Below are 25004 nucleotides of genomic sequence, written 5' to 3' on the forward strand. Positions count from 1 at the left end.
CCCTAGGTATTTTATGCTTCTTGGTGCAATTGTGAATGGGATCAGTTTCTTTATTTGTCTTTCTGTTGCTTCATTGTTAGTGTATAAGAATGCAACTGATTTCTGTACATTGATTTTGTATCCTGCAACTTGCTGAATTCATGTATCAGTTCTAGCAGACTTTTGGTGGAGTCTGTCGGATTTTCCATGTATAATATCATGTCATCTGCAAAAAGCGAAAGCTTGACTTCATCTTTGCCAATTTGGATGCCTTTGATTTCCTTTTGTTGTCTGATTGCTGATGCTAGAACTTCCAGCACTATGTTAAACAACAGCGGTGAGAGTGGGCATCCCTGTCGTGTTCCTGATCTCAGGGAAAAAGCTCTCAGTTTTTCCCCGTTGAGGATGATGTTAGCTGTGGGCTTTTCATAAATGGCTTTTATGATCTTTAAGTATGTTCCTTCTATCCCGACTTTCTCAAGGGTTTTTATTAAGAAAGGGTGCTGGATTTTGTCAAAGGCCTTTTCTGCATCGATTGACAGGATCATATGGTTCTTCTCTTTTTTTTTGTTAATGTGATGTATCACGTTGATTGATTTGTGAATGTTGAACCAGCCCTGCATCCCAGGAATGAATCCCACTTGATCATGGTGAATAATTCTTCTTATATGCCGTTGAATTCGATTTGCTAGTATCTTATTAAGAACTTTTGCATCCATATTCATCAGGGATATTGGCCTGTAGTTCTCTTTTTTTACTGGGTCTCTGTCTGGTGTAGGAATCAAAGTAATACTGGCTTCAGAGTCTGGAAGTTTTCCTTCCCTTTCTATTTTTGGAATAGCTTGAGAAGGATAGGTATTATCTCTGCTTTAAACGTCTGGTAGAACTCCCCTGGGAAACCATCTGGTCCTGGACTCTTATTTGTTGGGAGATTTTTGATAACCGATTCAATTTCTTCGCTGGTTATGGGTCTGTTCAAGCTTTCTATTTCCTCCTGATTGAGTTTTGGAAGAGTGTGGGTGTTTAGGAATTTGTCCATTTCTTCCAGGTTGTCCAATTTGTTGGCATATAATTTTTCATAGTATTCCCTGATAATTGTTTGTATCTCTGAGGGATTGGTTGTAATAATTCCATTTTCATTCATGATTTTATCTATTTGGGTCATCTCCCTTTTCTTTTTGAGAAGCCTGGCTAGAGGTTTGTCAATTTTGTTTATTTTTTCAAAAAACCAACTCTTGGTTTCGTTGATCTGCTCTACCGTTTTTTTAGATTCTATATTGTTTATTTCTGCTCTGATCTTTATTATTTCTCTTCTTCTGCTGGGTTTAGGCTGCCTTTGCTGTTCTGCTTCTATTTCCTTTAGGTGTGCTGTTAGATTTTGTATTTGGGATTTTTCTTGTTTCTTGAGATAGGCCTGGATTGCAATGTATTTTCCTCTCAGGACTGCCTTCGCTGCGTCCCAAAGCGTTTGGATTGTTGTATTTTCATTTTCGTTTGTTTCCATATATTTTTTAATTTCTTCTCTAATTGCCTGGTTGACCCACTCATTCGTTAATAGGGTGTTCTTTAACCTCCATGCTTTTGGAGGTTTTCCAGACTTTTTCCTGTGGTTGATTTCAAGCTTCATAGCATTGTGGTCTGAAAGTATGCATGGTATAATTTCAATTCTTGTAAACTTATGAAAGGCTGTTTTGTGACCCAGTATATGATCTATCTTGGAGAATGTTCCATGTGCACTCGAGAAGAAAGTATATTCTGTTGCTTTGGGATGCAGAGTTCTAAATATATCTGTCAAGTCCATCTGATCCAATGTATCCTTCAGGGCCCTTGTTTCTTTATTGACCATGTGTCTAGATGATCTATCCCTTTCTGTAAGTGGGGTGTTAAAGTCCCCTGCAATGACCACATTCTTATCAATAAGGTTGCTTATGTTTATGAGTAATTGTTTTATATATCTGGGGGCTCCGGTATTCGGCGCATAGACATTTATAATTGTTAGCTCTTCCTGATGGATAGACCCTGTAATTATTATATAATGCCCTTCTTCATCTCTTGTTATAGCCTTTAATTTAAAGTCTAGTTTGTCTGATATAAGTATGGCTACTCCAGCTTTCTTTTGGCTTCCAGTAGCATGATAAATAGTTCTCCATCCCCTCACTCTCAATCTAATGGTGTCCTCAGATCTAAAATGAGTCTCTTGTAGACAGCAAATAGATGGGTCTTGTTTTTTTATCCATTCTGATACCCTATGTCTTTTGGTTGGCGCATTTAATCCATTTACATTCAGTGTTATTATAGAAAGATATGGGTTTAGAGTCATTGTGATGTCTGTATGTTTTATGCTTGTAGTGATGTCTCTGGTACTTTGTCTCACAGGATCCCCCTTAGGATATCTTGTAGGGCTGGTTTAGTGGTGACAAATTCCTTCAGTTTTTGTTTGTTTGGGAAGACCTTTATCTCTCCTTCTATTCTAAATGACAGACTTGCTGGATAAAGGATTCTCGGCTGCATATTTTTTCTGTTTAGCACACTGAAGATATCGTCCCAAGCCTTTCTGGCCTGCCAAATTTCAAAAGAGAGATCAGTCACGAGTCTTATAGGTCTCCCTTTATATGTGAGGGCACGTTTATCCCTTGCTGCTTTCAGAATTTTCTCTTTAACCTTGTATTTTGCCAGTTTCACTATGATATGTCGTGCAGAAGATCGATTCAAGTTACGTCTGAAGGGAGTTCTCTGTGCCTCTTGGATTTCAATGCCTTTTTCCTTCCCCAGTTTAGGGAAGTTCTCAGCTATAATTTCTTCAAGTACCCCTTCAGCACCTTTCCCTCTCTCTTCCTCCTCTGGGATACCAATTATGCGTATATTATTTCTTTTTAGTGTATCACTTAGTTCTCTAATTTTCCCCTCATACTCCTGGATTTTTTTATCTCTCTTTCTCTCAGCTTCCTTTTTTTCCATAACTTTATCTTCTAGTTCACCTATTCTCTCCTCTGCCTCTTTAATCTGAGCTGTCGTCGTTTCCATTTTGTTTTGCATTTCGTTTAAAGAGCTTTTCAGCTCCTCGTGACTGTTCCTTAGTCCCTTGATCTCTGTAGCAAGAGATTCTCTGCTGTCCTCTATACTGTTTTCAAGCCCAGCAATTAATTTTATGACTATTATTCTAAATTCACTTTCTGTTATATTATTTAAATCCTTTTTGATCAGTTCATTAGCTGTTGTTATTTCCTGGAGATTCTTCTGAGGGGAATTCTTCCGTTTGGTCATTTTGGATAGTCCCTGGAGTGGTGAGGACCTGCAGGGCACTTCCCCTGTGCTGTGGTGTGTTACTGGAGTTGGTGGGCGGGGCCGCAGTCCGACCTGATTTCTGCCCCCAGCCCACTGCTGGGGCCACAGTCAGACTAGTGTGTGCCTTCTCTTCCCCTCTCCTAGGGGCGGGATTCCCTGTGGTTTGGCGTGGCCCGTCTGGGCTACTTGCACACTGCCAGGCTTGTGGTGCTGGGGATCTGGCGTATTAGCTGGCGTGGGTAGGCAAGGTGCACGGGGGCAGGAGGGGCCGGCTTAGCTCGCTTCTTCTTAGGTGATCCACTTCAGGAGGGGCCCTGTGGCAGCGAGGGAGTCAGATCCGCTGCCGGAGGTTTGGCTCCGCAGGAGCACAGAGTTGGGTGTTTGCGTGGAGCGAGCAAGTTCCCTGGCAGGAACCGGTTCCCTTTGGGATTTTGGCTGGGGGATGGGCGAGGGAGATGGAGCTGGCGAGCGCCTTTGTTCCCTACCAAGCTGAGCTCTGTCTTCCGGGGGGCTCAGCAGCTCTCCCTCCCTTTGTCCTCCAGCCTTCCCACTTTCTGAGCAGAGCTGCTAACTTATGACCTCCCAGACGCTAAGTCGCGCTTGCTGTCGGAACACAGTCCGTCCGGCCCCTCGGCTTTTGCCAGCCAGACTCGGGGGCTCTGCTTGGCCGGCGAGCTGCCCCTCCGCCCCGGCTCCCTCCCGCCAGTCCGTGGAGCGCGCACCGCCTCGCCACCCTTCCTACCCTTTTCCGTGGGCCTCTCGTCTGCGCTTGGCTCCGGAGACTCCGTTCTGCTAATCCTCTGGCGGTTTTCTGGGTTATTTAGGCAGGTGTAGGTGGAATCTAAGTGATCAGCAGGACGCGCGGTGAGCCCCGCGTCCTCCTACGCCGCCATCTTCCCTCTCTCCGATCTGCCTAAACTAGTTTAAAGTAGCAATACCATTTCTTTAGTCTTTGAATATATTTGATACGGGGATTCCAAGATACTGGATGTTGTGCCTTGCACTCATGGGTCTTAATACTATTTTGACAAATTTGTTCTTGTTTCTGTGATATAAAAAAGCATCATGCTTTCCAGAAAATCTCATCTATGTGTCTTCTAGAAGAAGGGGCTTACTTCTAGATAAGGATTTGTGGGACATTGAGGAAGCGAACAAAGAGGGGAGCCCAAAGGTTGAAATAAGTGCTATTTTACAGTGACAAATTTAGTTTATTCAGCCTTGAGTAAGTTCTGTCCAGATATTTAGATATTTATCCATTTAAAAATAAGTAAGGATTTAGTGATAATAACTATTTAAATAGATGGATTCCCTGATAGTTGTCATGTTTAATGAAGGTTGCTCAGCATTTGGAATTCTAATGTGTTTGAGCCTAATAACTTATACAGTTTAGTCAAAGGATAGTGACACACTCTGTGGTTTGGTTCCTGACTTCAAGTCAGAGTAGCTTAAATAAGTATGATGTGGTAGGCACAGATTTAATGGGCTTCCAAAGACGTTCACTTCCTAGTCCCTGGAACCTATGAATGTATTACTTTACATGGCAAAGGGACTTTGCAAATGTGATTAAGGTTATGGACCTTGAGATTGGAAGATTATTCTGGATTATCCAGGTGGGTCCATTCTAAATACATGAGTTCTTTTTTTTTTTTTTTTTTTTTTTTAATTTTTTTTTTTTTCAACGTTTATTTATTTTTGGGACAGAGAGAGACAGAGCATGAACGGGGGAGGGGCAGAGAGAGAGGGAGACACAGAATCGGAAACAGGCTCCAGGCTCTGAGCCATCAGCCCAGAGCCTGACGCGGGGCTCGAACTCACGGACCGTGAGATCGTGACCTGGATGAAGTCGGACGCCTACCCGACTGCGCCACCCAGGCGCCCCTACATGAGTTCTTAAAAGTAGAACAGGAAGGCCTAAGAGTGGTCAGAGTAATGCAGTAATGGCAGAAGAGGCAGCAGAGATTTGAAGTATGCAAGTACTTAACCAGAGTCGATGGCTTTGAAAATAAAGGAAGGGGGCCATGTGCCAAGACATGGAAATGTCTTCTAGAAGCTGGGAACTGTCCTTAGTTGACAGTCAACAAGGAAGTGAGGACGACCTCAGTCCTACAACCAGAAGGAACTAAATTCTGCCAACAACTTGAATGAGCAAAGAAACACATTCTCCTCTAGAGCCTCAAGAAAGGGATGCAGCTATGCCAACAACTTGATTTTATTAGCCCACTGGGACCCACTTTGGATTTCTTTTTTGTTTGTTTTCTTCTAATATTTATTTTGGGAGAGAGAGAAAGAGAGTAAGTGTGCAAGTGGGGGGAGAGGGAGAGAGAGAGGGAGAGAGAATCTCACGCAGTCTTCATGTTAGTCAGCACAGAGCCTAGCGTGGGTCTTGATCCCATGAACCATGAGATCATGACCTGAGCTGAAGTCAAGCGTCAGATGCTTGGGGTGCCTGGGTGGCTCAGTTGGTTAAGCGTCTGACTTCATCTCAGGTCATGATTTTGTGGTTTGTGGGTTCGAGCCCCACATTGGGCTCTCTACTGTCATTGCAGAGCCCACTTTGGATCTTCTGTCTCCCTTTCTCTCTCTGCCTCTTCCACACACACTCTCTCTCTTGAAAATAAACATTAAAAAAAAAAAAAAAAGTCAGATGCTTAACCAACTGAGCCACCCAGGTGTCCTCCACTTTGTATTTCTAACCTCCAGAACTGTAAGATAATAAATTAGTAGTTTTCAAGCCTCTAAGTTTGTGGTAATTGTTATGCAGCAAATAAGAAATTAATACATATAGCATCTGTACCAAATCAATTATCTGAAAGGAAAGTTGTTCTGTAGGAAAGAGAATGACTGATCTTTAAAAGTCTGCTCTAGGAAGACATTAGAGTCAAAACAAAGTAAAATATGCCCCCACTCACTCACCCACCCACCCGTAGTGTTTTAATGAATCATGTCTTTCCTCATGGAAGAAGAAAGTGCCAGAGTTATATGATTTTTTTTATTGGTAGGGAACAGAAAACTTTCTTATATGCAGGTACACAATGTTAACTGATGGTTTTAAAGTAGGCAGCTGCAGTGGGATCCTGCTTGTAAAATATGCCGCCTACTCTCCTGATATCATGGCTAGTGATACATTTTGTCCCCCTGTTGCTCTTAAAAAACAAGTAATGGCCTCAAGTCCTATTAAAGATTCTTACAGTCAGATAATTTGGGAATTAAAGAAAACTTTTTATTCTAACTATATTTATATATTTAGCTCTATGCTGGTGCATATGTTTTAAACCCTACTTTGTGCTTATCTTTCTTATCTTTAAGACTGTTTTAGAGTTATGCAGATTGATAAAGTTCATTCTTAGTCTTTGGGACATACATAGGTTGTTTTTCCCAGATCTGATTACAGATGTGTGGTGGAGTCTGGTTATGAGTCATGGGTAACCCATCATCTTAATTTCTAACAGATGTAAGAATAATAGGATCTCAATGCATGAGCAGAGTGTTTTCTATAAAGTGTCCTATTACGGTTAGTGGTTCCAAATCATGTTTATTTTAAACTATGTTCTGAGGAGTCCTAGGTATTTGGATGTAGGGATTGTCGAGTTTCTTGACTGATCCCTTAATTTAACTTTATTGAGAGTAATCTGCTTTTATCTTATTTATAAATTTGGGTTTGGTAAAATAATTTGTTTGAAAAAGTTAAAATGCTAAAAGAAGTTTGAAAATTGAAGTCATGCTATTTCTTGGGAGATGTATTAGATCATTGATTGAGTGATCTACAGAATCCAAATCTTTGCTTGGCAGAGACTTGAGGAAGAGTTATATCTTGGGACGGAGTGGAGAGCATAAATGGTTTAAACACATACCTACAGTTTCAAGAGTAATAAAATGGTGTTTTATTTGGATGTGCTGTATGATAACCTGCATCTTCCAGCTTGATCCAGTTACTTTTTGGGGATGGATGGCTATTTACGATGATGATCTCTTCCTTGGAAGATAGAGGAGAGAAGTAACCTCTCTGGGTTTTCTCCAGCTGTGATACTTGCTTGACAGAGGGTTAAGGATCGAGAGAATGTATTTTGCTTGTTTCTTTTGTTTTTAATGTTTGTTTATTTATTTTGAGAGAGAGAGAGAGAGAGAGAGAGAGAGAGAGAGAGAATATCCCAAGTAGGCTCTGTGCTGTCAGCGCAGGGTTCAATCTCACTGATCTGTGATATCATGACCTGAGCCTAAATCAAGAGTCAGACGCTTAATTGACTGAGTCACCCAGGCGTCCCTTGTTGCTTTCTTTAACAGGTTTGCGGATACTTAAGAATAGTCACCTAATAGAGACTTTCCACCTACAACTAAATAATGCAGTTGATATTTTAGAGTGCGCTAATTGTTCAGCAAAAATAAAAACTAAAAGGATTAGTTTAGAAGATTTCTACTGAGGGTAAATGACTTATGAATAAATCTTGTTAAATGGGTACACAGAGGCTATGTAATGTAATAACCAGAATAACAAAATATTCATCAAGTTTTCCTTCATCAAAGTAATACTCACTTTACTAACACTTGAGAGATTTTAAAACCTCATAAAATTATACCATAAAATATCTTAACTGTTCCTGCTATAAAATTAAAAGAACTTAGGCTTTGAAACCATCTAGACATTGGTTTAAATCCCATTTCTATCTGTCATGATAACTGTGTGAATTTCAACAAGTGAACTTCACTGTTAGGTTTCAAAGGACTGTAGGGTAGATTTAATGAGTCAGAGTTTTTAGATTGCCTTTCACCTTGCTTAGCATATAATAGATCCCCCAAATATTGCTTTCTTCTTATTTTTCTTTCTTTAGAAATGGAAGTAAAGAGCAAATTTGCATGGTATTTTAAAGGTCACGTTGGGTATACATCTTCATTTGTGGTTGTGTTATGTTGTAACATACAAAAATACTTTTTTTTTTCAAAAATCACATCATACAATGTACATTTATTGTGCATTTTTTTCTGATAACAAGATATTTAAATATTACTGTAAAGGTTTTCAATTTAGAGATGAGTACTGGAGGAGAATAAAAAACATTTAAGAATGGGTGCCTGGGTAGCTCAGTAGGTTGAGCATCTGACTCTTGATTTTGGTTCAGGTCATGATCCCAGGGTTGTGGGACTGAGCCCTGCCTTGGGCTCCATGCTGAGCACAGAGTCTGCTTAAGATTCTCTTTCCCCCCCCCCCCCCCCCACCTCTCTCCTTCCCTCTGCCCTCTCCTCTGTGCTCATTCTGTCTCTCTCTCTCTCTCAAATTAAAAAAAATTGAATTGGGCATATTGCATTTTCTGCTGACATTTTTCAAGGCTGTGTGTTTGTATAACTTTGTGGGATATCTCTAATTCTACATTTAACAATACTGAGTGGTTACTACTACTATTTGGATTTTAGTTATTTTCTTTAAAATTTTTTTTAAATTTTATTTTAAGTTATTTTAATTCTAGCTAGTTAACATACAGTATTATATTAGTTTCAGGTATATAATACAGTAACTCAACACTTCCATACAATACCCAGTGCTCATCACATGTGCACTCCTTAATCCCCATCTCCTATTTTACCCATCACCCCCATCTCTCCTCTGGGTTTTAGTTATTTTCTTTTAAATACTATGTTGTATTGTAAGTCTCCGTGAAGAGTATCTGGTATCTGATGGAAGATATTCTGTGATCAGGGGATGAAAATTAACAGAATTGTGTTTTAGGAAGTGGAAAATGGAAATTGTGAGAGCTTGAGGTAGAGAGACCAGGTCAAAGGCTGACATGGTGGTCTGAGTATTGAGGGCTTACACTATTGATGATTGAAAAGTGTAAGTATGTGTATATTTAGATGCCATCACACACTGTCAAATCTAGAAAGATTTTCACTGAGCTTTGGGTTTAAATTAAAATTTTTTTTTGCCTGATAAAACATGATTATAGCCTTTTTTTCCAGCTTTATCTCTCCCTGCTTACATATTCATAGTCTGTGCGCCAGCCAAATTGAATTGTTCCCTGGTCTGGAGACTCTGTTTTCTTGTTTCTCTGTAATTGCTCATGCTTGCATCTCTGCCTGATATACTGTTGTTGCCCAGAGGCTGTCAAAGTTCATTTCAATTGCTGTTTCCTTTCTGTAGTTTTTCCAGGTACAGTAGTCTCCCCCTCCCTTTTCTGTAGGGGGATACATTCCAAGACCCCCAGTGGATGCCCGACACCACAGATAGTACTGAACCCTATATGCACCGTGCCTTTTCCTATACATGATAAAGTTTAATTTATAAATTAGGCACAGTAAGAGGTTAACAACAATAATTTGAAAAGGGAACAGTTGTAACAACATATGGTAATAAAAATAATGTGAATGTGGTCTCTCTCAAAATACTTTGTTGTCCTGTACCCAGTCTTCTTCCTGTGATGATGAGAGATGATAAAAATGCCTACGTGGTGAGGTGAACGACATGGGCATTGTGATGTGGTGTTAGGCTACTACTGACCTTCTGGCAGTAGGGGAAAATGAGGATCATCTGCTTCTGGACTACAGTTGACTGTAGCGACTGAAAACATGGAAAGCAAAACTACAGATAAGGGGGTATTACTCTACATGTGCTCCCTTTCCTTTGCGCCCCATTGCTCTTTGTACTCTTAATTGTACTTAAATTTTGCTTGTGATATTGATGTTGACAAACTTGTCTTATCGCCACCACTTTTGTAAGTTTATACAACCCAAACCTTTTATGAAATGTTCAAATTTGGGCAGATGAGGGTTAAGTGCTATTATAATGGGCCATTTAAAAGTGCTTTAGTGATTTTTTTAATGCTTCCGAGATAACAGACTTGCTTATGATAGTAATTAGGATTTTATAGTTCTTGCTGCTTGGCAATTTCGTTCAGGCACTTTGTGAATCTGCTTGCTAGATCCTGTGACATATGTTACCAAGTTTTTAGAAACATTTATGTAAGTGGAGAAGTTAGTTGGATTTCATATGAATAGTATTGATAGAAGAATACTGTATTTAAAAGTAGAAGCTACTCATACCTTATTTTTTGTATTTAATAATAGTGACGAAATATTTATATGATGTCTTTTATCATGTAGCTGAAAACTCAGCTCTTGTGGCTTTTATTATATCTGTTCTTACTTACTGTACCTTTGAATCATGGATAGGAAGAAGATGTTTTAATGAGGACGAGATATTTCAGGCAAAGTAGGTTTATCTTCAGTTGATGAAAATTCAGTTCTTTAACTTATCTTTTCAGAATTTGTCAACAGCCACCTCTGTGCAAGAGTGGAGTGTTGTCATGTTGGTCTTTCCCTCAGCGCAGATGGTTATTCATGTTTATGTCTTTGCACTTAACCTTTTTTCTGCCAGTTATTTTTTTTCTAGAAATTTGATGAAAGAATATTTCAAGACAGTTTTCTGAAGGCTAATTAGTCTATCCATTTCTCTTGATTAGAGAATGTCTGAAAGTTGGGGATTAGGGGGAGGAGAGGAGACCTTTTTTGGTTTTTAAGAACATCTGTCTTATTTTCATTTGGAAGTGCCACCTCTTTCTTCCAGCCAGTCTGCTTGACCCCTTAGATGTGTGCGAAGTGCTTGATATTCACTGCTTGAATTTTCTAGAATCCATCCTTAGATTAAGCCAGAATTATATTACTGCATTATATTATTGTTTCCTATATAGTTCTTTTTACAGAATTTCCTTGTAGTTTGATGCCTTTATTGTACTATGAGGAAAATTATAATCAGCCTTATTAGACTTCTTCCATTTTCCATAAGATCATTGTGGCCATTATTGTGCATTGAAGGACATCAATGACTGTATGAGACTTTGGTTGTCTTTTTTTTTTTTATGAGTTTTTTTTTTTTTTTTAAGTTTTATTTATTTTTGAGAGAGAGAGGGAGACACTGAGTGAGCGCGGGAGGGGCAGAGAAAAATCCCAAAGCAAGCTCTGCACTGTTAGGACAGAGCCCGATGTGGAGCTCGAAGTCAGGAACAGTGAAATTGTGACTTGAGCCGAAACCAAGAGTTGGAGGTTTAACCGGCTGAGACCCCCAGGCACCCCACTTCAGTTGTCTTTAAAGTTGTAAAGGGGTGCCTGGCTGGCTCAGTTGGAGGAGCGTGTGACTCTTGATCTCAACGTGGTGGATTCGAGCCCCACGTTGGGTGTAGAGGTTACTAAAAAATAGATAACCTTAAAAAAAAGTTGTAAAAACATTGTTTAAACATTATGTACTTTCTGAGAAGATCCACGAAAGGCAATGCAATTTGGTCTCAATATTAGGAATACTTATCACTTCCACTGAACAGTAAGAGGATTTTTATTTAATTGATGCTAAGAGTCATGTAACCAATCCCTTTTCTCTCTTTATACGATCTTAGAGAAAATATAGGGACAGTTTTTGACTCATCTCTTGCAAGAATGCAGGACTAAATGATAAGCATTTTGCATTGTATGTTTCATACCAGAGCTAATTTAATTTTTTTCCATTCTTTTAATCTATATTGCTCTGGTTTTATTATTTTTTCATTTAATTGTGTCTAAAATTGTATGTTTTTAAAAGTTGTCTTACAGTCTTCCTCAAATAAGGCAGGATGTAAGGTAGCATTTACCAATTTTGCTTTCCTACCTTCTTAGTAGATTTTTAGTTTTGGGTTATATACTTTTTTGAGGATCTTAATGAATTTGTAGCTCTTTGCTCCAATGAAAAAACACACATTCTTGTACCCATGAATATACCTGTGAATTTCATATATTCATTAATTTTCTAAACTGCAGTCATTGTTTATCTGGAATATATTATTTGGCAAATGTTTTTCTGTAAGGTGGCTATATCTGATCACCTGTACTGTTGTCTTTATATATTTAAATTGTATTCATAGCAGTCCATTTTCATTAACAATAACATGTTATGATTAGTTCTGTGAGTCAGTGAAAATGCTGAAAGGAAGAGTGATAACAGAAGATAATATCAATGTTGTTTGAAAGAATTCTTAGTGAAAAGGTTAATAAGAAATGTTCCTAGGGTTGAGTTTCTTGCAATACCATTTTGAAGTATTTATTATCAATGTCACTTAACTGTTATAAAACAGAATAGGAAATTAAAGTTGTCATAAATTATCAAACAGTAGCTGAATGTTCCCTAAATTGTGTTGATGGCACAAAGGAAATTATAATAACAAAGGAAAATGTTGACTGAAACCATCTAACTTGAGTGACATCTGTTCAAAAGATGCACCAAATATAGTTTTTAGTATTTTCACTGCAATTATTTTAAAAGTAATTTAAATTTTTAATTAATTAATTAACTTATTGCCATTTTTTAAAAAGTAGGCTTCATGCCCAATATGGGGCTTGAACTCATGACCTTTAGGTCAGGGGTTTCATGCTTTATCAACTGAGCCAGCCACGTGCCCCTTAAAAGTAATTCTTAATCCCGTATGTATAGTGTTACATTTTAATAGAAGTTTTATTTTGAAATGAGAAAAATATGCAAGTATAGTATTTGCCTTTAGGTCAAAATAAGGTAACGTTATAACAGACAGTAGCTGTGTAGTTTTATACTTAACTGGGTATTTTGTATGAATGAAGTAAAAGTAAGTAGCACTTTAAGTGTCCTGTTTCATATTTGGTACCATTTTATCTTCTGAGTGGATGATTTTTAAAGGCAATGTTTTCCCTAGATAAGTTTTTTAAGGAAGTAAAACATAAGGAAGATAGCCTTGCCTCCAACCCTGTCTTACCTCCTACAAGCAGTGTGGAGGAGAGCAGGCCACCTACTTCTCTGAGCATGTTTTCTTATCCCTAGCAAAAGTGTCAGCAGGACTTCCCTCATTGTATTGGTGTGAGGATTTATAAGAGGAGAATCTAAAGAATTAACACAGTAGCTCATTTATTTAACACATTAAGCATTCAGTAAGTTTGGTTATGATTATGATTATTACTGAAAGGTTTCTCACAGGGAAAACTGAACACTGAGGACTGGGATAGTGTGTGGACTTCTGGAGGGAGAATAAATTTCAGTCCTATTTCGGTTTTCAGTGCTATAGGTCAGCAAGCCTTGTAACAATATACCTAGTATACGCCAAACATTGTTCTAGACACTTTTCTAAGCCATTGATATTCATATTTCCATAATTAATTTGCTCCTAACATGAAAATAGTATAGGGGTGATTAACAACTAAATACAGTAAAAAGGAAATGCCTGGGGAAGAGGGGACCAGTTAAGTCATCAGGTCATCAATTCTCGAAGGGCCAGCTAACTGAATGAATGTAGGATTGTGGACAGCTGTGCTCATTCACTTAAGCAACAGCATTTACTGGGTGCCAACAGTGCACTTTCTTGACCATGCTGCACAAATAAACCCTCATCTCTCACTTCCTGACCATGTTTGACTTTCCCTTAGCACTTACCATCATCTGTAAGTTCACTGAAAGCCCAGCTCCATCGGTTCTTATCCCTACAGCTAGTACATAGTAAATGCTCAATAAATACTTCTGGAATGAGTGAGTGAATGAATGAACGAATCAATCAATCAATAAAATTTTATTTCTTAGGAAGTGAATGTCCTGCTAGATTATAATATATAGAATTCAAATAAAATTTTATTAAATGAAGTAAGCTTAACATTTTTTACTTCAGGAAGGCATTATGGTCTGAGTTCTGAGCTGCTTCTATATTTTCATTGATCAGTTACTTGACTATCTGTCACTTTGATACATAGTCCATCTTCAAGTGTTTAAAGTAGTCATTCTTAAGTTTTAGCACACAAATCACCTGAGAGTACCTATTAAAATTTACAGTGAGAACTGTAACCACAGATATTCTGATTCATAAAGTCTAAGGTGGAGCCCAGAAATCGGAATTTCAAACAAACACCGTAAAAGATTCTGATATAGGTGGGATACATTTTGAAAAATACTCTCCTAAACAAGATACATGGGGTCAGAAATTTAAAAATTGTTCATTTCAGTTTCACTAATATTTACTGATCAGTTAGTATGTATCAGGCACTTATTGGGGAAGTATTATTAAAGGTTACAGTAGTTTATAGACCATTATTATATCATGTATCCACATGTATCATGTGGATTAAAGACAGCTTTTTTTAAAATAATTTTTTTAATGTTTATTTTTGAGGGAAAGTGTGCACATGTGTGAGTGGGGAAGGGAGAGAGAGAGAAGGAGAGAGAGGATCCCAAGTAGGCTCTGGGCTGATAGCAGAGAGCCCGATGTGGGGCTCGAACTCACGAACCACGAGATCATGACCTGAGCCAAAGTTGGACATTTAACTGACTGAGCCACCCAGGTGTCCCAAGACAGTTTTATACAGTTAGGTAGCTACAGTTTGCTAGCATTTTGTTGCTTGTAAGAAGTGATAGTTGGAAAAAATGTAATAGCAAAAGAATGACTCCAGAATTGGGAAAACGGTTAAAGTGTACACTACGTAAATTTGATTTGTTACATTTTAACCTGTTTTAAGATATTAACAATATTGGGGTGAAACATATATCATTGGTTCTTCTTTACGCAATCAATATACAATATGTGCAATATACAGCATATGACAATGGGATTGTATGTAATACTAATGGCTCCTGTATATATAAATCTTATGTATTTCTTACTCTTACAGTCTGTGTCTAATGTGGACAAGACTCTCATTTGTTAGCATTAACATTTTAAAAATTTTATGTTAAATTAAAAAATGTTCGTTTTGCATCTATTACTAGTATTGTATGTCCATAGTTGTCTGAGTGGAAAGCAATTATCTGTAATCTTAACAATAAGCTTAACAAGGTTCCCTTGTCCCTTTTACTTTCCACCGTGAAAAATTGCTGGATGTGCTTTGGTAGTCTACCTTGCTTAATGCCTCTCAGAAATATATGACATACTGCTTTCATGTAAGCAGGGTGAGGAAAATGACCTCAATTCCAGATACACTCTGCTCTCCTCCTTTATCTTACCTGATGCTTCAGGGTTTGATAGTGGTAGGAGTTGATATTGGTGGCAGTGACAGGAATGACAGCACTTTTTACCACCTGCTGGTGGAAGTACAAAGCTGTCATGCTTGAAAGCCAAGGATACAGCTTATAGAGGTCTGTTTAAAAAAAAAGTGTGAATAGAAGGGTAGGGATACTTAGGATTATTGCCACACATTATTTTATCATGAGCAGGGGGAGAAATAATTGTGTTTTAAGTTTGCTCAGCTCTTTTTCTCCTGCAAAAAGTGAATATTCTTTAATAAGAGGTGATAGCTTTTAAATTAAGATGAACCCAGTTTTCCATTTATTTCTCCATCTTAGTACCACTCTTTTCCAAACACTTGTGAGTTGTAATGTCCTGATATTCTACTTTTTCTCATGCAATATGTTGTTATGTTACTAATTTTTCTAGTCTGTTAACTAGGGTTTCTTTTTTTAAAAAAAATCCTTTCATTGTTCTGAATGCCTTTTACAAAAAGTCAGTCTTCAAATTAGTTTTCTTCTGTGAACTCTAACCCACAATTGTGTATTCACATTTCACTTCTCGAAGAGCTGAGCATCTCCGAGTATTTTAGATCTTTTTCCTGCCTTGTCTAGGTTTAATTATCTCCTCCCCACCCCCCACCTTTTATATGGTCTGAGCTCCATTTTCCCCTAACATTTATTATTAGTCATCTCACGCTCAGCTTTCTTGAGTTCACTGCTGTCCCATAGGAGGCTTATGGGAGTACGTACAAGGACACTTTCCTGAGATGTAAAGAAAATAAGTTCCAGGGGCGCCTGGGTGGCGCAGTCGGTTAAGCGTCCGACTTCAGCCAGGTCACGATCTCGCGGTCCGTGAGTTCGAGCCCCGCGTCAGGCTCTGGGCTGATGGCTCGGAGCCTGGAGCCTGTTTCCGATTCTGTGTCTCCCTCTCTCTCTGCCCCTCCCCCGTTCATGCTCTGTCTCTCTCTGTCCCAAAAATAAATAAAAAATGTTGAAAAAAAAATTTAAAAAAAAAAAAGAAAATAAGTTCCAGAAGTTTTCTTTAGTTTTTTTTTTTTTATTTCTCCTCTTACTTAGTGAAAAGGGAGAAAAAATACATTATTTTATGTTTTTTTCTTGCTTCTTCTCTCCATTTAGAAAACGTGTCTCAAAATTTGACAGGTTACCTTTCCTTCCTTTTTCAAGATAATCTTGAAAAATGTAGCTTGAAATTATTATAGAAGAGGGTTTATGTATTTGATACTTGTCATTGTCACATTTTAGAAATACTGCTAAATGTTTTTTTAATTAAAAAAATTATTTTTGTGCAGCCATTAACAAAGAATGAAGGAGACATGTATATAATGACTTCGATAGATATTCATAATTAGGAATAAAAGAGCAAAGGATGATTTTTATATTTTCTACTTTATGTACCTTGGCATTGTCCCATTGTTTATAACTTTATAATTAAAAAGTTCCTGAAGAAGAAAATATGCATTCATTGGAAAAATGAATAAACCAATATGCAAAATATGAACTGGATATTTTAAAACATTAGTTAGAAATTTTTATTTTGAATAGTTATAACCAGAACTTTTTAAAAAAGCCTTTATTTATTTATTTATTTGAGAGAGCACATGTGCACATGTGGGCGGGGGAGGGGCAGAGGGGCAGAGAGACTCTCAAGCAGTCTCCACGCCTAGCATAGAGCCCAGTGCAGGGCTTGATCCCACAAACGTGAGATCATGACGTGAGCCAAAATCAAGAGTCGGGTGCTTAACCTATTGAGCCACCTAGGAGCCCCATAACTAGAACATTCTTGAATGTTACTTATTTTACTTAATTGAATTTTTTTGTCCTGCCAGAAATGTTTTTGTTTTTTTCCTCATTATCCATGTACTTTATGCATAACATAATTTAAAAGTTCTTAGATCATTGAGGAGAGTCTAGTTTCTTATGGTCCTTTTTTGGCCTTCATTTTTAATTCTTTAGTTTCTTATGCCAGTTGTTTTATTAACCAGTGACATACCATACCCTATTGATTCTGTGAAATGTGAAATTGCCTGTCACATCTGTGTGCTCCTTTCTTTCCACAGCCACTGCCAGCACTTTTTGACAGGCCTTTTGTTACCTGCCCCTGCGATGGCTGTGGCTTCCCATCTTCTGTGTCTTTTCCAGCCAACAGTTTGTTTTCTTAGCTTCCTATTTTGTGTCTTACCAATCAACCATATCTACATATTGCTGATTGATTGATTAATTGATTGATTTGTAGCCCATTTATCATTGTATTATTCCCCTGCTCAGGTATCTCTGCTGGCATTTAAAGCCCTCTTTCTGGCTTTTGGCTCCAGTTTAACTTATCAGATTAACTTCTCACTACTGTATTACTTTTCTTGTAAAGAGAACAATTTAGTCTTTCCAGATATGCTTCAATAGCTTTCCTCAACAGTGCTTTTATTTGTGTTGTTCTTAAATCCCACACATTTCCTTTCTTGTTAAGTCTGTTAAGAACTTTACTTTTTTCTAAATAACATTTACTGCATTCTGCCTTTTTGTAGGTATTGCCAGACTTTTAACTACCTTGATTCTATATTAAACTTCCAGGGTAATAGCTTTATTTTATATGAGTATGTGATCTGTCCTAATGCCCTCTACATTGTAAGGATCCAAGTTTAATTGAATTACAAATTTACAAAGCTTATTTAAATGTATCATCAAAATGTAATGAAACTCAACATTTTATTGACTTTGGAAAATAGTTTTCAAATTACTGTGTTGAATAAAGCCTGAAAAACACCTTTTTTTCTTATCTTTTAGGTTTTCACTTTTCAGTCTAACCTTAGGTAAATGAGTTTGGTTTTTAATGCCCAGGGAACTTAGATTTTGCTATCATTTCACGGCGGGGGGTGGGGTGGGGAGGGCTTCAGAAATAGACCACGTACCTAAAATTTGACTTGCCATGGTGAAAAGTACAGAAATACTATGAATGGCATTTTTTAAAAAACATAATAGTAAATTCTTACATTTTCACAATAGGTTTGAACATCTTTTGGGACTAATGCTAGAATAATAACGTCCTGAAACTAGCAAGCAAAAGAGTTCCATATCTTACTGAGCTCATAGTTGATTAGTTTTTAAAAGAATAGTTTTTATTTAGATAGTTTTGAAGAATTAACCCAGTTAACTATATATAAGTTGATGCCAGTGTCTGTGATTTTTGGCATATGGGTTGAAAAATATTTTATGAAGGGTCCCATGTTGAGTTCACTGTTACCTCTATTGCTTTGGCATTTACAATTTTCATTCTAACGTGAAAAATTGGCATTAATGCTTTTTTCCATAAAATTATTAGAAATGCAGTGAAAAACATACACATTTTGATGAGGTCCATCATGAGAAAAATAAAAGTATTTTACCTTTTCATAGAACAAACACCTAATGAAAAAAATTGTCTAAGCTTCTCATTTTCTCATTTAAGCTAAGGTCAGTAGTTGTAAGCGTATTTGCGACTTGTTTTCAAAAGCTGAACCTTTAACATAAATATTATTTTGGTTTACATACTACATACTATTTAACATTAGAAAGCTTTTAGAAGTTGTTTGGTAAGTCTGAATTTTCTTTGTTGTAAATCAGTGGATGTACTTTCGTATACCTGAAAGTTCATTACAGGAGGATAAAAAATGCTTGTTAATTGTCTGCTCTAGTGTCAAGTGTAGAAATAATAACAGTTTAGAAGGCAACATTATAATATTTGCCATTTATTACTTATTTTGTTAGGTTTCTTATTACAGACAACAAGAGGGCATGAAAGCAGTTTAGACAAATATATTTAAAAATATCTTTAACCGCATTCTTTGGCATGCTTATAGACTTGAAGATTAAAAATATTTAAAACACAAAGGGTTTCTCTTAATATGAAAACTCTAAAAATAGTCTAATTTTTATTAAGATTATAAAATTGAAAACAATTATAATTTATGCTTGGAAGTTTAAGTATAAAATTAGTTTAAAAATTTTTAATGGCTATATTAGGAGATATTCTGTGTCAAATACGTTTACTGAATGAAAAATTTTTTAATATCTTAACAATGAAGAATTTCTCTAGGGTCCCCAAAATGTCTTACTTTCTTATGGTACATTTTGTTAAATTGAAGCATTTCTTTAATTTCATAAAAGTAGAAAACAAGGCAGAAGGACACTGTACCTTTGCCATGATTTGACACGTTAACATTATTATCAGAAAGAAATCGCTTATTAAATTTCCCATGTAACCTCATTGAATTCAAGCTATTGCATGGTGCTCACTTCCCAAGGGTTAAAGTATTCCATAAACTTCATTGGATCAATCTCAATCTCATTTAATTACATAAAAGTTATATATTATTGAATTGTTTGATGTAAAATTTTATTTAAAAATGAAGTGCTGCTTGATTTAATGGATACAGTGGTAAAAGAAATAGAATAAAAAACTGTCCAGTTAATTACTTATAAGGTAGCAACTACTATATTAGCCTATTTTTAAATAATTTATTGCTATTTTCCTGATACAGTCAGTGATGATTAGCACTCATTGACAGATTATTGGATTATAACAGTTGGAAGATATTTATTTGATATGAGATTCCCAAACCTGTTTTAGTAATTTTATATTTTCCAGCATGAATTGAAGAGGGCAGAATAAAGATTAAAGTTAAATTAAGTGGTGTAGAGTAAAAAATTGACAAGGTTTATTGTCGCTTTAATGATTTTAAGGGTGGAAATAGAACTATTGTATTTTGAAACATTTGGAAGCTACTATATATAGTATAGGAACTAGTATAGGAACATTGTGTAAATCATATTACTCTAAAGTTGCCATGTATCTACAGTTAGAAATAGTTGGCTTTGTGAATCTTCTCTACAATGATACAAAGTTTTTTTTCCCCGTTTATTCAGATTTTAATAGTTCTGTTTACTGTTGTATGAATCCAGACCATTTGGCTTAGACTCCAGCAAAGTGAGGAAGAAAGAGGCTGGTGCTTTAGTTTTCTTCCTTCCCTTTATTGTCCCTTTATTTGTATGTTATAGGCATAGTGCCCTTGATCTTAGAAAATAAGTTTCTCTATCTCAGAGTGTATGTACAGGATTGTTTCTTGGTTGTCAGATTTTAAAATCCTGATAAATCCTACAATTTCCTGCATTCAAAAAGCAAGAAAAAGGATGAAGTTTCACATACAGTTCATTATTTTTGATTCATCAAATATTACACCAGGTAGACTATACCAGAAAACTTAATAGAGTGATACAGAAAATCCTGAATTATTTTGATTGCTTGGAGCCCATAATTTTTGTTCTTATGTTAAAGTGCTATTTCACTTGTCATCATATAAATCTATCTATAGTTTGTGGCTTAGAAACAAATACACTTTATAAAAGAAAAGAAAAGCAAAGATACCTGTGTCAGTTACGTTTTAAAGTTATACACTGTTTTAAGGCTATGTATTTATTATTTAGAAAATATGACTTACATGAATATCTTCTGATGGACATAATATTGACAAAATATACACATGATATTACTTTAACAAACTGCCATGCAACAAATACATTGTAATGAAGAAATTGAATATATATGACCTAATCTAATGTTGACATTTACATTGAAAATTTACAACATAACCAATACTTAAAATGTTTTTTTCTTATATTTGGCAGTAATTTCATTTTTTTACAATTTAAATTTAAAATTTCTGAATGTGGGCTTAGTGAAACTTAGATGTTTCCCTAGTCTGTGACAACCTGAGGTACTAAACATTTTTCTCTTATTTCACTATCTTCAAAGGTAAGTTTTTTGTTTCTCTTAGGATCTATCCAAGAATTGTGTATTACAGCATTGTTAGGCATAGGATCAGCTTCCACTATGGAAACAACTCTCTTTTTCATTTTACTTTTCAAGACCTTTTGAAATTTTTGTCTAGTGAATGCATATAATAATGGGTGAAATATAGTTGTTCCATAAGCCATGACTAGAAAACATAACCTTAATTTTACTAAAAGGTCACTTGGGCCTAAACATAAAATGGTGGTATTTAAGACAGAAATTGGTGTCCAGCAGAGAAGAAATGTAGAAATAATCAATAAAGACATCCTGAAGACTCTTTTTTGCCTTTCTCGTCGTTCGCGGTGTCGTTTCACAGCTCGCCGGAGGGCAATTATTACAGAGACCGAAGTTCTTACACCAAAGACTATGTTTCTCCCACCACTGCTTTGTGACATGTCTGTAGTCTCATGTTGCGTGGTTAGAGAAATTGTCTTTTTCTTTCTTGCTTTCTTCTTCTGCCCCGTTGAAAATCTTGTGCCTATTCGAATGTTAAGAGCCTGAAGGATTTTGGTGTATGTGATTAACATCACTATGACAGTGAAAAAGAATATTGGGATCTGTACTAGCAGGTGATAATACATTCCCAGTTCAGTGTAGTATTCATTTGTACTGACACACAAAAGTGTCTTGTTTTCCCACGTATTTCCACTTTGAAGACTGAAAAAATTTACCTCAATAAAGGGAATCAGGAAAGAGAAAAATGAAAAAATCCAAATGGATATCATCAGCATTGCAGCTCTGCCCATTGTCAGAATCCGGTTTGCAGGTTTTACAGAGATGTCATACCTGTCCAGAGTGATAGCAAAAACGTTGATTGCTGTTGAGACACTTGCAAAAGATACGCAGGCCTCATGGAAACAGCAGATGAGAGCAGTGTTACTCTCCAGTGAAAGCAGAAGGATGACTATAGTTAGAGGGATACATCCCACACAAATGATGACATCAAGTACATGAAGATTCATTGTAATAATGTTACTGACCGAGTTGATTAAGTTGGATTTCATGCAGTAAAGGACCAACACGGTGAGGTTGCTGCCAAGTCCCAACACAATTTCTAACATAAGAAATCCGGTGAGAGACACTTGAAAGCTTAATGGATAGGAAAGTGGTTGGTACATATTGGTGTTGACGTCATCAGTGTCATCTCGCACTGTAATGTTAGATTCAGACTGCATGTTGATTTCCAGAACGGGAGAAAAACACATTCTTTTGGAGCAGTTGGTGTTTTCCCTAGAAAGTGAAATAGAATAAACTCTTTGATATTTGGCAATTTAAATGACGTATAAAGCATGTGTTCCTTGTTAAAAAAAAAATCTTTTTATTGTGTACTTGGTTTAACTTTAAACTTTCTAAACTGTTAACGGCAAAGGTAGAGTTAGGAGACATTAAGGTTGCATTGTTTCGATGTAATAGGAAGTTGGCTTCTCCCTTTGAAGATGACTGTGTGGGGAATACTCCTATATTGTTCAGAATTTCTTAATATTCTAAAAAGATAGTCCTCATTTGGGTTTTTCAAGCTTATTGAGATACAGTATATTTTTGTACAATAAAGCTACCCACTATGCAAAACTAATTTTAGCCCGGTGTTTTAAGATTTCATCTTAAAATGTTGTGAGTAGGTGGGTAATAAACGCTATTTTAATATGTTCTGGCATAATTAGTGTAGGTGTAATTATTCTCGTGAGGTTTCAAATGAACAGGACGAGTGTTCATTTAAAATGATTAATGGCACAGAGCACTAGTTGTTTAAAACCATTTTGTCCATGTTCTTGGTTGAAATTCATATTCATGAGTCAACAGTGTGCTTGGGGATATTTGGGGTTATTTCCCACAGAAGCAGGCAAATGATAAATATTACATATTTCGTGGTGAAAATGCTCACCAAACTTTATAATGGACAAACTTAATGTTATACAAATTGGATGAAAAAGGACATTATGTTAAAATATAACACCACAAAACTTGGTAAAAGAGCTGTAAATCACTCCAGTGAATGATTTATTTTGTGACCACACCCTCTCATGTTGTGGAAGGAGGAATTGAAATTTAATATCTTAATAAGAAATAACCATTTTTGGAGTGGTTTAAAAGAATATATCTCTTGATTTTATTTGTTCAAACAGGATTTTTAAAGTAAAATATGAAATTTTAGGGAAAAGGGAGTATCTGAAGCCCATTTTCTGAGGAATCTTTTAAAGTTACACATCCCTGTGAAACCTTTTGTATAAATCACCCAGTGTGTATAATCTTGAGGAAAATTAGAAAAACAACTCTTTTGCTAATTCATTTAAATCTGTATTTTAATGTATAGAGGTTTAGAGTAATTTATAAAAATAATATCTGATTTTCTGGGCTAATAGGTCAGGAGTGAGTATATTCAGTTAAAATATAAAATCAACCAACTATATTTCACATTTCAAGTACAGCATTTTGACTACAAAATCAAAATTGAACATAAATTATAAAGGCTATATTATAATTTTCCACATTCATGTTAACCTTTCACGTGATGTAACCTCTGACAAGTTTTAGAATACAGTTTTATTTATGCATATTATTTTAGGGGTGATGTTTCAGAATCACGAATGATAACATTATTAATTACTCTTGAACTTGGTATGAAGTATTACTTAGAGGCATATACTCCAGTAAGTGAAAGTCTTAGCTAGCACTGAAATCCTATAAAAATGGAGACTTCTAAGTGTGCCAAATTTTTAGAACTGACAGATGAAACATCTTTGTCACCTCAGTGACATTTAGAATTAGATAAAGCAGACATGCCAAGTTAGACGGTAATTAGCTATGGTGCATCTCCTCTAGAGCAAGGTTGTTGTCTTTGGTAAACGGTAAACAGCGTGGTGCATGCATCTTCTGACCTACCTGTTTGCTGTGGCCGTATGGGCCCTTTGGCTCACCACGGCAGGTTTTCACAAAGTGATACATGATGTCATTGACAGATTTTGACATGAATTTTTACCTGACAACAGTGAAGTAGCTGTGTTTTATTTCATGTCTTGTAGAAATTCTTTCATTTTCTCTCCAATACTTCAAACTGCATGAATTGTGACATTTAGTTGGCTGATGGATTTCTAAAGACCAGTACAAACATTTGTATTTGTTTTGCCTTAGAAAGTCACGACCAAGAGAAACTTCCTCAAATGGTAGGAATTATATTTCCCTTTGAGGGAATATGTGATAGTGTCTCTTTATTTTCCAGAATATGTGAAAACAAAAAAGGAAACATACGGTTTCTAGCTTCTAAAATGTATTTAGACATCCTTTTGTTATAAATGTAAATCTGTTTCTATAGCAGTCCTCATTATTTTGAAATGATTTCTTGATCACATAACTTGCTTTATATTCTAAATCCAGTCCATGTTCTTTTGATAAAAACCATCTGCTATTTAATTTGATTTGCTTTCATTAGAAGAGGATACATAGTCATAAAACTTAGATGGGAAAATCCTTTAGTAGTAATATCAGCTGCTGTGAATATCTGAATATTTAGTGCAGAAAAGACTTGGATAAAGCTTCATTTAGCTTGCTGCTAATGTGTGGCATTCTCTTTTTGGCAATCCGTGTCTCATTGTTTCTTCAGGAATCAGCTCCACAATCCTGGTATGTTAAAGTATAAACTCCCCCTTTAAGAAAGCTCACCATTTTGTTTTTAGGCTTTTGCAGTCAAATTGTTTTTCTTTTTATGTCTATTTTATAGAGCTTCTTCTTAGGATGATTACTGTCGATGTCTTGTATCCCGGCAGTAATGTGGACCTGTCTTTTCTGGTTTTAACTCCTTACTGTCTTAAATGCATATGTTAGAAGAATATCCTGCAGTTTATGGTTCAGTCGGCTAGGGAGGTGCTTGATCAGATGCATTCTTTATATTGTCACTTGTAAATACTGAATTAGCTGCCGTGGGCCCTTGTGAAAAAG

The 25004-nt window shown here is 36.4% G+C and overlaps 2 protein-coding genes across 3 annotated transcripts in view; one reads left to right on the forward strand and one right to left on the reverse strand.

The window, feature by feature from the left end:
* COG5 (component of oligomeric golgi complex 5) overlaps positions 1 to 25004 on the forward strand; it is a 317370-nt gene that overhangs the window by 61909 nt on the left and 230457 nt on the right. The window lies entirely within an intron of this gene.
* Positions 20975 to 24121, reverse strand: GPR22 (G protein-coupled receptor 22). The gene is made up of 2 exons (XM_049642780.1): positions 24049 to 24121; positions 20975 to 22301 (listed from the first exon to the last, which is right to left on the reverse strand). Exon 2 carries the CDS (start codon positions 22274 to 22276, stop codon positions 20975 to 20977), a length of 1302 nt encoding a protein of 433 aa, XP_049498737.1. The 5' UTR covers positions 22277 to 22301; positions 24049 to 24121.

Source organism: Panthera uncia, chromosome A2 (genome assembly GCF_023721935.1).
Source record: "Panthera uncia isolate 11264 chromosome A2, Puncia_PCG_1.0, whole genome shotgun sequence".
NCBI classification, from domain to species: Eukaryota; Metazoa; Chordata; class Mammalia; order Carnivora; family Felidae; genus Panthera; species Panthera uncia.